Source organism: Gymnoscopelus microlampas (assembly GCF_963454915.1).
Source record: "Gymnoscopelus microlampas genome assembly, chromosome: 2".
NCBI lineage: Eukaryota > Metazoa > Chordata > Actinopteri > Myctophiformes > Myctophidae > Gymnoscopelus > Gymnoscopelus microlampas.
This window is the reverse complement of record NC_139939.1, coordinates 2,449,427-2,462,010: the sequence shown is the minus strand read 5'-3', so window position 1 is coordinate 2,462,010 and position 12,584 is coordinate 2,449,427. Positions and strand designations below refer to the sequence as shown.

The 12,584-nt window shown below is 40.4% G+C and overlaps 2 protein-coding genes across 3 annotated transcripts in view; one reads left to right on the top strand and one right to left on the bottom strand.

The window, feature by feature from the left end:
- Window positions 1–12,584, top strand: part of LOC311037051 (H-2 class II histocompatibility antigen, A-S alpha chain-like) — a 256,812-nt gene that overhangs the window by 184,344 nt on the left and 59,884 nt on the right. The gene's annotated exons all lie outside the window — the stretch shown is intronic.
- LOC311036991 (glutamate receptor 2-like) overlaps window positions 12,448–12,584 on the bottom strand; it is a gene marked incomplete at its 3' end in the record, with an annotated part of 142,340 nt that continues 142,203 nt past the window's right edge. For both annotated transcript variants that reach the window (XM_084046018.1, XM_084046019.1), the window contains exon 19: window positions 12,448–12,582. In XM_084046018.1, the coding sequence (XP_083902144.1) occupies window positions 12,448–12,582 (135 nt within the window). The remainder of the gene's footprint in view (window positions 12,583–12,584) is intronic.

Below are 12,584 nucleotides of genomic sequence, written 5' to 3'. Positions count from 1 at the left end.
TGAACATTGTTTCCTATTTCCTATTATTTCCTAATACACAGGCCATGAAGACCAGACTACAAGCCAGCCAAGCAACTCTGTTAGCACCTACAAGTCAACAAACAACTCTGATGGAACCTACAACTCTCCAAGCAGCACTGTTGGCACCTCCAACCCCCCAACCTCAAGCACTCCTCCAGTCCATGTGCCGATACAGAGCACTGGGTGGGTCTCATCCTATCAAGTGCCATGGGAGAAGATGCCAGCAAGTTTAAGACAGTCTCTTGCACAGGGAAAGAAACCCAAGAAGGAAGATAGATTAGCAATGGTAAGAATCATTGTCGATTCAATCCGAGAGGTGTGCTTGAACCCAAAACTAAGCCATTGTTCAGAAATAGCCCAAAGAATCTGTGATAAGTACCCGACAAGCTTTGCTGAGATGTTGGAGGGAGAGAAAGTGGGAAATGGTTATTACGCTTTGGAGTGTCAGTTAAAGACCAGGGCTGACTACATCAATCATGACAACACACTGGTTAGAGTTAGGAAACCAAGATGTCATTCAGCAGTCATGGATGACAGCCAGCCTGGAACATCCAGCACCCAGCCCACTGCATCTAAATGTGCCAAAACAGACAGCTACGGCTGCATCAATTGGGGTAACAGTCTTCCATGCCGACATCTCGCCACTCCGACTAGTGGCTTCCGCGTGCGGTTAGGGTTAGGGTGAGGGTTAGGTATAGGGTTCGTTAACGTCGGAAAGGCGACATGTCGGAAAGCCGCCATGTAACCATCAATTGGCAGCCACTTGACCTCCCTGAAGATGACACACCAGCATCTGCAGAGACGAAGAGAGAGGAGATGGTAGGCCTTTTCTCAACAGAGGGTCCCCGGGCAGCAGAACGTGGCCGAGTGGATGAACTGATGAAGATGACATATGCCATCCAGCGCTATGCTATCAATAGAGACCCTCCACCCAGCATTGTGGAACTCAAAGAACAGTGGCCATTTCTGTTCATTTCAAGATTCATGTATGCTCACTTCAGCACATTGACAGGGATTGATGTTGACACCAGACTCCAGGATTCCCTGGACAGTAAAGGAAAGAAGCTGCTACATTTTTTTCAAAGTCAACTTACAAGGTGGACAAAGGATGTCAGGGCAGTCCTGAAAGACATTAGCGGGGTGGACAACATTAACCACGGTGTTGCATCTCTACTCGTCACAATGGCCTACTTCAAAGAAAAAGAGGATTCACTCTTTCTTCTGGCTGATGTAAGTACTTTGTGAACATGGATTTGTGAACATATGTGTCCACTGCATATTTATTGTGATTAGGGATAGAGATGTGCACATCTTAAAGGACTACTGCAGAACTCTATTTTACTCTCCTCTAATGTACTGGTAGTAAATTAGTAGACTTTATTTTCCCATCGTTCATCCATCCTGTCTTTCATACTGGACACAGTTCCAACTTGCCATTTACAGTTCAATGCAAGACAAACCACAGTTTTATTAAAGAACTGATGAGAAAGGCATTGACTAACAGCTTTATTATTTTGAATATTATAGCTTTCTGTCTTTGTGTTTGATCTTTTCTGTTATTCAGGTGACGACAACCTCAGCAGATGCAAAAGGCAGACTCTCACTACCAAGCACACCTAGGTTGATGGCACTTGGTAAGTGTATTATTCTCAATATACAGAACAGAATATTATGGCTTGTGGAGAACGGTCAACTGAAGGTGGAAGGGTAAGTGGCAATGTGATCAGAGGTAGTGCCTGTACAACATCTTCATTTTATCTAATACATTGTCTCATTGTACGACAGACAGACAGACAGACAACTGAACACATGATCTCCTGAGGGAGAGCATCAACATTCTCATCGAGGAATGTGATGCAACTATAGGATTAGTCAGTTTATATCAAACAAAGGGAAGGGGATTAGAGGTACGTAGGTCCAGTCAAATCCTGGATGTACTATTACTTGACGGCTTGTTATTTTTTACACGTCATTTATTTATAGATGGAACTATTTGCTCTACCTTTTTTTAAGCTAAACCATAGGCTATAACAATAATTGTTATACCCGCTGTGGTGATGTGTGTGTTATAGGAGACTCAGTTCTGGAGGCACAGAAATGGATGCTGGCCATGGAGGGAAATGTACTCATCCAGCCAGAGGACCTTCCTGACTTCTCCTCACTCAGCAACAGCTGTCCTAATGGCCTGCTACTATGTCTTCAACATAGAGTACCAGGAAGATGCAGCCAGTACATTGGAGTTCATTCAGAGGTTAGCACATCATTTGTCTCTCTGACTTGTTGGCATACACAATTTCAAATGTTTCAGCACAGACAATCTGAAGAAAAGCACGTCACGCCTCCCCCACTTCTATTTTGGCTCAACATTTTGGTTCAAAGCCTATGAACCGAAATGACATGACAACAGATGACCACTTCCTGTAACAACTTTTGCAAGATGGAAATGGTGCAAACATAACATTGTTTAAAGTCACCTTAATGAATATCATCTTTCATAACTTACACACATGTCCAGCAGATAGTGCTAAAACATGAGTCTATGCTGTGAATCAAACAAATGTGTGTTTTTGTCATCTAGTTGGCTATACAGTATGATGACTAGTTGACTATCACTCGGGCTCAGACCATTCTCTAGTGTAAGTTTAACATGTAGGCTGTATTATAGTTATCACCAAGACTTCAAATAATTTTTAAAGCTATTTTCATTCATGCTTACTTTATGACAACATACTAGTGGTCCATTTAGTAAGTGCTGCCTACTGTATGTTGCCATGTCCCATAAAGTGCAGGTGCATTCGGCTGTGCCTGATTAATGATGTTTAATGACACATTGATAGGTATTGTTATTTATGTTAGACAATGTCCCTATGTGGAGTGACTATAGACACCATGGTTATCATCATTGTCGCTGGGATCTGTTTTGTATTTGCAGTGGCTGATAAGGAATATCATATTAGTGGGGGGAAAAGCACTAATTAACTAATTTCTTCTGCTTGCAGGTTCTTCCTGAGGATTAACCCTGAAGGCTCAAAGTGTACATCCAAGACACAGGTCAGGCAGAAATCTGGCAAAAAGGTGCAAAGGAAGAGCACAGCTCTGAATCGCAGTGTGGCCACTTTGATTAGGGAAATTGGGGAATTTGATTTGCAAAACTATTAAGAGGTGTCTCAATATGTGAAATTGTTTTTCATCTTTGCAATTTCATGAGAAAAGAGAGTTGGACTTGATAGGATTTGTGGACTGCCTTGTAGTTTTAGGTCTTCATGGCATATGTTCTGGCATGACCAGAGTTTGTTTATGTTTGCACATTTCTTTATTCTTTATTTATTTGTATACCTTCATGCCACTCCAGAAAAGCAAATGTTTCAGAAGGATGTCGCACAGCTCATACTGATGATTTAAGGAAAAACAAACAAACAAAAAAAACTCAGGGTTTGAAGGAAGACTACCTGTGAAAACGTTTCTATTTTTTATTTGATAAAAAAAAAACATTGCATTGTAGCTGTGCCACCTACTCCTTCTAAATATTTTTGTATTTACCATGGTCAGCACCTCAATATTGGTGCGTGCTCTTTCTCCTGTCTCAGGATTTGTCGTAAAAAAGGATAACTTACAATTTGTGAATAGACACATTACAGTTTGTGAAACTAGGGGTTGTTATTTGATAGAAATGTCTTAGTCTTAGAATGTTCATTAAGGGTACGGTCACACCCAAGTTTAATTCTATCTATGAGGGTGGATTCTGCCAATGCTTTTCAATGGGAATGGAGTGGTTTCTTGCAGAAATCCGCAAATGGCAAGAAACCACTCCATTCCCATTGAAAAGCATCGGCAGTACGGTGTGACCGTACCCCTTCTGTTGTTTTACTGCAAAGCCTGATTTGTTTTAGGCCCATTGGCCAACAGAGACCATTCCATGTGCCACCTCCTCCTTTAAATATGTTTTGTATTTGCCATGGCAGCACCTCAATATTAGTGGGTGCTCCTTCCGTTGTCTCGGGTTTTGTCTCCTTCTCTGAAGGACTTCATAGAAGGGGGGGGGGGGGGGGGGGGGGGGGGGAATAGATGACTTAAAGTTTGTAAATTGAGGATTTTATTTAGTTTTTTGAGTGATTTGTTTTGTAAGAGGACCGAAAGCACCGACTGGCCTGATAGTAGCTGAACTGAGCTAATTTGTTCTTACAGTGTTTACAATGGTGGTGTATAAAATGGGGTTTTATACTGTACAGTACCTCAATGACTTCACTACTAGGTGTTGTTAACTGATGTTTAATGTTCATTTATTGTTGTTTTACTGCAAAGCCATATGGGAAACAAAGTAGGCCCATTGGCCAACAGAGGCCATTTTATAGATGTTGAATGGTTCTTAAAGTCTGCACTTTAAAGGTCACATGTTCTGTATTGGCTATTGTTTACCAGGGTTTGCTTTCCTCAAAAATAAATGCATTTTACTGTTAAGTGTGGTGAGATATGTTACAGGAATTTTCTAATAGCACAGTAAGGTATATATTTCAAAAATATCATTGTTTACAGTTGTGTAGCCTACAGTAATTTGGCTTCATAGTAATGGAAACTACTGTAAGAAAAAATATATATATTACAGTAATGTGAAATGAACTGTAAAAATACAGTAATGTACATATTTTGGGTTTACAGTAATATGAATTGTCACAGTTGTGTACTGTGATTTAGTTTACAGTAATTAGAATGGTCACAGCTGTGTACTGTGATTTAGTTTACAGTAATTAGACTGGTCACAGTTGTGTACTGTGATTTAGTTTACAGTAATTAGACTGGTCACAGTTGTGTACTGTGATTTGGTTTACAGTAATTAGAATGGTCACAGTTGTGTACTGTGATTTAGTTTACAGTAATTAGAATGGTCACAGTTGTGTACTGTGATTTGGTTTACAGTATTAAAAATATTACTGTAAATGTAATCACAGTACACCTACTGTGAAATATATTACAGTACATTACTGGCATCGTGCTGCCTGTAAGTTACTGTAAATTTCAATGATTTTTTTTTACAGTGTACGTAATCCCGGGGGCTACTCATGCAAACTCCACACATAAGGGCCTTGGAGTTTGCATGTTCTCCCCGTGTCTCCTAAGGTAGGTACCCTCACAAAAAAACATGCAGTAATACTGATCTCTATACTGCCTTCCCTGGTCAGCCGGGGCGCATGATGGAGGGGAAAGGAACTGATTGGAATAATGTGTTCCTTCCACGCGCTACGTCCTACTGGGGAAACTCCCTCCTGTCAGGTGATAAAAAGCGGCTTGCCAGCTCTCATGCATTGAAGGAGGCATGAGCTCGGCTTTAGGCTCTCCCTAGGCTGGCAGAGGGAGTGTAGCGCCCATGATTACTTAGACAATTGGCACAGGGTGAAAAAATGGGTTACAACATCGTGGGATAAAAATTCAAGAACAATATATATACTGTATATATATATAATTATTTACACAGACCAGGACAGGTGGAGGGTTATAATTGATCTTTATTTGAAAAAAAGTCTCAAAAATAATTCCGCAGTCACACATTCCATGTCCAGACAGTGACCTACCAGTGGCTTGTATATACACACCTGTCAAATGATAAATATAGATATTTATATATACACATAGTCTTATAACACATTAGTAACAAGAAAGTCAAACCCTGACATTTTGACTTTTAGTCCGGTTTTTTTTCCTCACCAGGCGCGCACACTGGCACAACAGTGTCAGTACGGACACATAATCTTTACATAAACGTACATAAGCTGTCTATAGGATTATCCAAATTAACCACTTAAACCCTACACTGTACTTAGTTGATTGTAGGCCCTCAGGGCTCGATGATAGGCCCTCATGCTATTTAACAAAATATCTTAGTTAAAAATAGCTGATCTGGGCCAATAGCCAAAAATATCTGATCTATAAGCCAATAGCCAAAAACAGCTGTTCTTACAAGCTGGCCGTAAATAGCTGATCTAATAGCTTGTAGATCGGCTATTTTTCCACTGAATTTCGGACTCTGAATAGGGATCGCTGGGGTTCATGTGGTTAATCAAGTCTTTCTCGCAGGTGTCTGGTGAAGACAATTGCGCTAAAAAGTTCAAAATGTCAAGATATGAACTTTGTAACATTATTAGCATGTTGTGTTTAGTGTTGCTCCAGGAGCTGGGTCGGTTCTGTTTCTGTCCACTAGGCGGGGTTGTTCTCATTTCAGAGACCGGAAAACAAACCCCTTTTTCTTTTGGCACGTCATACTGTATGCAACTGACCGTCACATATCAGACAATCACGCTTTTGTTAGTAAATAAATATCTTAATATTTTGTGAATGCGTTTGATTTGAAAGTGAACTGACCCAAGCCCTGGCCCAGACTGACATAATTTCCGGCATTACAGAAGTGTAATTACTTTAATTAAGTAATTGACGCATTGAAGTACATAGTTTTCTTTTATAAATTGGCTAGTATTTGTTTCTTCAAATAACACAAGTACTTTCAGAATAATCATTTCTACTAGTCATATATATATATATATATTTATATATACACACATTTTGAAGTTTTGAATCCGAGTCGGTGCTGCAACTCGATTCCAGTTCGCATAAACACACAAATAAAATCAACATGGCAGCTTGTCAAACGTCGAGGTGAACACTTTGAGTCAAATGCGTCCTCTGTAGCTGAAGAGTTTGTGAACATAACTCGTGAACTGATGAACTATTAACAGAAACACCGTACTCTTCACAGAAAGCAACAATAATAGAACTCATTACTTTGATTGAAACGTTACAATATATAATCATTTTTTTTTTTTGGCATTTAACTTTGTGAAAGTAATTCAACGTGATGCAACTAGTAACACAAGTTATTTGTAAAAAAGTACATGTAATTCATAATTTATTTTTGGAATAGATCTTAACCAAGCGTGAGTGTGAGGTGGAGTTCATTCGAAAAAGAAACACCATGGATGCATTTTGGAATACAAAATAAGACTAGTTACTATTTTCCAAAACACAGATATGACTCAACTCAGAAAGAAACGGCTATGTACAGATATGCAGATCCTGACATGATCCTCGACCGTGTAAGACAGGGGTCTTCAACTTTTTCAGGCCAAGGACCCCCTAGCTGAGAGAGAGATGAAGCAGGGACCCCCTACTCTATATTGTATAAAATTGTGTTTCAGATTAAAGTTTTTTTTTTCAACTTAGTCTGCTATTTTTTCCCTCTACACCTATAGCCTCTTTGCCAAAAATAGCCGATCTACAAGCTTGTAGATCGGCTATTTTCGGCTAATGCTCCCCTCGGAAAAGGAATTTTGGGGTTCAAGTGGTTAATGTAAAAAAAAAAAGAAATCCTATCACACAAAGATTTGGCGGACCCCCTATAGTAGCTCTGAGGACCCCCTAGGGGTCCCGGACCCCCTGTTGAAGACCCCTGGTGTAAGAGGGTAATGGCAGTTTGTTAAGATGGCTAAATGAAACTCATGCATAATTGTGTTCTGGGCCTGAAGTGTGTTGAACAAAGCCTTTGGTAGGAAACTCTTGTCAAAGGGAACTCTTTTTGTTTTCCAAAGAGTGTGAAACAGTAAGCCACAGAAGAATAACTGTCAAAGTTACAAAAATAAATTTAAATAAATGAATACACAAATAGTACAGTATATGAAATTGACACTGTTGGGTGAAAATGTATGTCCGAAATCATGACTTTTCAGGAAATGAAAAAATAACCAGCAATGGATCCAACGTAGTGATTATTTAGTCACAAACTTGTGTTAATAGGTTCAATATTTATAAAACCGTAACCATTTTCACTTAAAAAAATGTCTCAGAAACAGCAAAACATTTGAGATCTACAAGCTATCGTACTTTTACTTTTGGTACGTATATACTTACGTATATTTTGATGCTAATACTTTTGTACTTTTACTCAAGAAACGCTTTGAACGCGGGCCTTTTACTTGTAACAGAGTATTTGTATATTGTGGTATTGCTACTTTTACTTAAGTAAAATATCTGAGTCCTTCTTCCACCACTGCAAAGATGAGACTGAATGCATTTGAAAGCTCGTCTCCAGCCAGCATAAGGTTTTGCCACAGTATGACACAAATTCATGATATAAAGTGACTTTGACGTTTGTCATTTCACAGCTTAGCCCTGCAAACCTGTTGAGAGGAAGCACTGCTTTTAGATTCACATGTAAGACTCTTAATTCAGCGATACACTTCCACTCTTACTGTTATCATCAATGTCAGGCAAAAACCTTGTATGACATGCCCAAAATATGTGTGTGTGTGTGTGTGTGTGTGTGTGTGTGTGTGTGTGTGTGTGTGTGTGTGTGTGTGTGCGTGCGTGCGTGCGTGCGTGCGTGCGTGCGTGCGTGCGTGCGTGCGTGTGTGTGTGTGCGTGCGTGTGTATGTGTGCGGGAGGGGGGGTAATACGTATTGAACCAACGAAAAGTATGAAGAGCTTGTGACTAAAGACTAACCGCATTGGATCCATTGGAACAAAGGTAATTGTTTGTTTTTTTCCACTTCCTGCAAGTAACAGTTTTTGGATATACAATGTTTCTGCCTAACAGCAATGATATGGTAGCCATTTGCAAATGAACGTTAAAACTCAATTAAAGTTACCACTCATGCTGCAGCACACTCCAAACCACGTCAAACCTTGTTTTTGCTTTCGACTTTGGCAGGGCTTGCCAAACGGAGCAGAGTTCTTAGAGCAGCGGTTCTCATACTTTTTTGTTTACATTTCAAGAACCCCTAATATTGTTTACAGCGCTGGAACTGGAGGTTTTACCACCTGGATCTGCACTTGTTTTCTTCGGACGGGCTTTGGCAAATATGTCACCCATTTGTGGGACAGGCTGTGTTTTATGCAAGGTCACTATAGAGGGACAGAGGTGTTTCTACCTCCTATCCTCCTCTGGCAACGTCCCTTCAAAACTCCACTGCCGGCAGAAAGAAGCGTTGGGCACAACGTGCGTTACGTAGAAAACTACATAAATCATCAACTTCTGAGCATTCACAAACGATGTTCGGCTAGCTGAGGTGTTTTGGCGAATTAGAAAATCTTGGAGGTGCGAGAACAACCAAACAGAACGTCAGCAAAGCACTGCCAAAGTGTTTTTATGAGGTCATTTTGTTCTTAATGACCTACCTAAAGGAGAAAATAGTTCATGTTTGGTTGGAGTATGCTGTAGCCTTAAGCGTAATCGCACGACAGTGTCGCATGTCGAAAATAGCTGTCTTACAAGCTTGACAACGCGTTGCATCCACGAAACGTTGTCAGCTTCTAGGTTCTGCTATTTGCGGCGCACGACTGCAGCATAAAACCGGTGGAATGTGTCCTTTCACCAAATGCATGACATTTTTCCTTTCCAGTTAGTTATAATACTTCACATTGATGGAACAGCTGAGAAGCATTTCCCGCTATAGCAGTATGGTTAGTTTTGCATGATAAAAACACACAATGTAAAAAAGAAAAGAAAAAAAAACATCAGGCTAATGTTTCCACGTGTCAAAGTGCGCCCTTTGAAACATACACTGTATACAAATAACATGATATCATCTTCCATATCAATACTGTAATTAAATATCAATAAATCTTATTACTATTATTATTAAAACACTAAAATGCAGCCGAGCTAGAGGCTGACGGCATTGTCTTAAAGGAAAAGCTAAAATTAAGCAAACATGACATGCAGACTTTTATATTGCCACTTCTCCTCTTCCTCCTCCTGTATGAACATCGTCATCATCAGTTTCATCGTCTCCGTCAGTGCAGGGTGTTTATCAAAAGTTTTTTTCACAGATATTTTTTTGTTGTTTTTTCCTCCCAGAATTGTCCACCTCACAGCATCGACAGCTCCTATTGGCTCAGGTTTCAGTATTGGCGTCTGCCATTGGCTGTGGGGCCGAGCGCAAGAGAGCGCACATTTTAAGGGTTCGGTTATGTTTGGCACCTCCTTTTTCCGTTGGCTTCTGAACTCTCATATGGCAACGAGATGTGTGTGTGTGTGTGTGTGTGTGTGTGTGTGTGTGTGTGTGTGTGTGTGTGTGTGTGTGTGTGTGTGTGTGTGTGTGTGTGTGTGTGTGTGTGTGTGTGTTTATACTATATGTGCCACTCCATGCATTAGTCAGGTTCTTTTTTTTAATCTAAGAGTCTCTACTAAATGAGGGATTTTCAGGCAGAAACAAGAAATAGCGTAAAATATCACCATCAATAACATCGGCATTATTAATATTAGAATCTGTATGTCATTGTTTCATGGAGGTTGACTGTTCAGCCTTTCTGTGTGTTCTGACACAATACCGTGTGTTTCTATTTAAGGGACTTAATTCATATATATATATTTTTTTGTATTGTAAGCAACGTCAGAGGCAGGGCTTGAAACCGGTTCAGCGAATTAAAAAAAAGAACAAAAAAGTTGTTTTGTAAAGTGGTTAATAACATTAATATTTTCTTTTTTTTGTATGTTCGTTTTTGTTTTTTGATCACATGCAAAAGCAGATACGTAAAAAAGATTTAACTACTTAACGGTATCAACAAACCATTCTTTTTTTTTTCATGTCCCACCGTCGACCTTGTATCATTTAGGTAAATATTCACCTGCAGCCAGAGTGGGAATGAAAGCATCAGAATTACGTAACGTGTGACGTTGCTTATGTAGCGGCGTAGCTTTACAAACCGCGACCTGTGGCCAGAGCGTCTCTTTTGTTGCCCCGGGAATATTTTGGACAAGGGAGCAAGCAAAACAGAATAAAGCATTTCACGAACATGTCTGGGAACCGCGACTGCCTCCGAAATAACAACACAGTCTACTGCCTAGTACGTATAATACCATTATTATCTTTAGCATTAGTGTATCATAACAGTCATCTACTCATATCAAACTGCTCCATAAAGGAGACCAATGTGTGAATGATTATCCATTGCCTTTGCCAGATCGAGCAATATTCTACATTGCTACTGGGAAAGGGGATTATTCCGATTCAATGTGAACTTGTAGGTTAGCTAAGTTAGGTCTTAGTGTATCTAAGTTGCTACAGACAGATACAGGTATTTATCTTTAGATTTAGCCTACCTGAGGCTCGCTACAGCCTAGCCATGTTTTATTCTGTAGACATGCTAGTGATTTGATCACTGCATTAAAATGACCTCATGTTTAACTGTGATAATGTTTAAAGTAATAGTTTATACGATGGATTGGGGCAACATCTGACCTCCCGTCAAGCGTTTGACGTGACCGCCGCGGTCCCGGTAGTCCCGCCCATGCTGGAATGCATTAGTGCCGTTCTCAATCCAAACTCATAATCGGTTGACGACGCAGCAAAAAACACGTGAAATGCAGCTAGGATAGGCATATAATGGGAGCGATTGTTAAGTTTAGGAGTAGCAGAGGAATGGTTAAGGGGAGGGATGGTTGTGATTAGGGATGGGGGAGGTTAATGTTAGGCTTAAGGGACAGATATTAAGGTTGGGGGCGGGGGAAGGATGAATCCTGGTCTCCGCGTCAACATGCGTCATTGCCGGGTATCCCATCATGTCAAACGGATGGTCAAATCCCAACTCGTCACCAGTTTGCGAGAATGTGCTGTTAGAGTAGCTTATCAGTAGCTTATAGTGATTTAATGGTTTGTTAAATATTGTTAAACAAAATGTATTTAGCTCCTATCCTATCTGATAGGCCAGTACAAAAAAAAGAACCGTTTTCAAGCCCTTCTCAGAAGCTCCTTATTGCATTCCTGATTTGTTGTTGTTGTTGTTGTTGTTATAGTAGTAGTGGTGGTCGTCGTCGTGGTGATTGTTGGCATTGTTCTTGCTATTGATGCTGATGTTGTTCTCAATGATCATGGACGTTGTTACCGTGGTTGCATTAGATATTAGCATCGACAGAATCTGTCATTGTCATTGGATGTTATTTACAGGAAGTGTCTGAATTCTGATAAGCCATCTCCATGGCAATGCTATTTATCCAAAATATCTTTTAGAAAAACAACCATGTTGTTTGTTTGCTTTGATTATAAAACTCTGTCCTCTGTGCTTGATTGTTTATTTTTTTTATGTTTTGTTTTTCTTCATTTTTTTTCCATCTCTGTGGAAATGAACGGGCCTCCACCTTCTTGACGGTTGGCTGATTCACTTCCTGGGTGGGCGTGTCATGGCAGAAGCCTCACCACTGGATTGGTGGGAAAAGAAGTGACGTCATAAATCCAATCCAGATGTCGGGGGTGGAGTTGAGAGTTTTCATAGATCTGTGATTGGTTGAACTGAGAGGTGGGAGTCGACTACAAAGGGAATGAACAAGTGATTGGCTAGGAGGGAGTAAATATTGAGTATTTCCATTGGCTGCGTGATGGGTCAGGGTTGATGGGGTGTGAAGTGAGTGTTGATTGGACTGTAAGGCACTAGGTTAGGGCGTAGTCAGGACAGGTCAGTCATGCTGAGACTCATGGGTAATCCTGGGCGAAGGTAAGCCACCGGAACACGACCATTCTCGCTGGTCGATCCTGTGATTGACAGACGAGCCTTAGAGCGCATCGCATCTGTGAATGTCATCT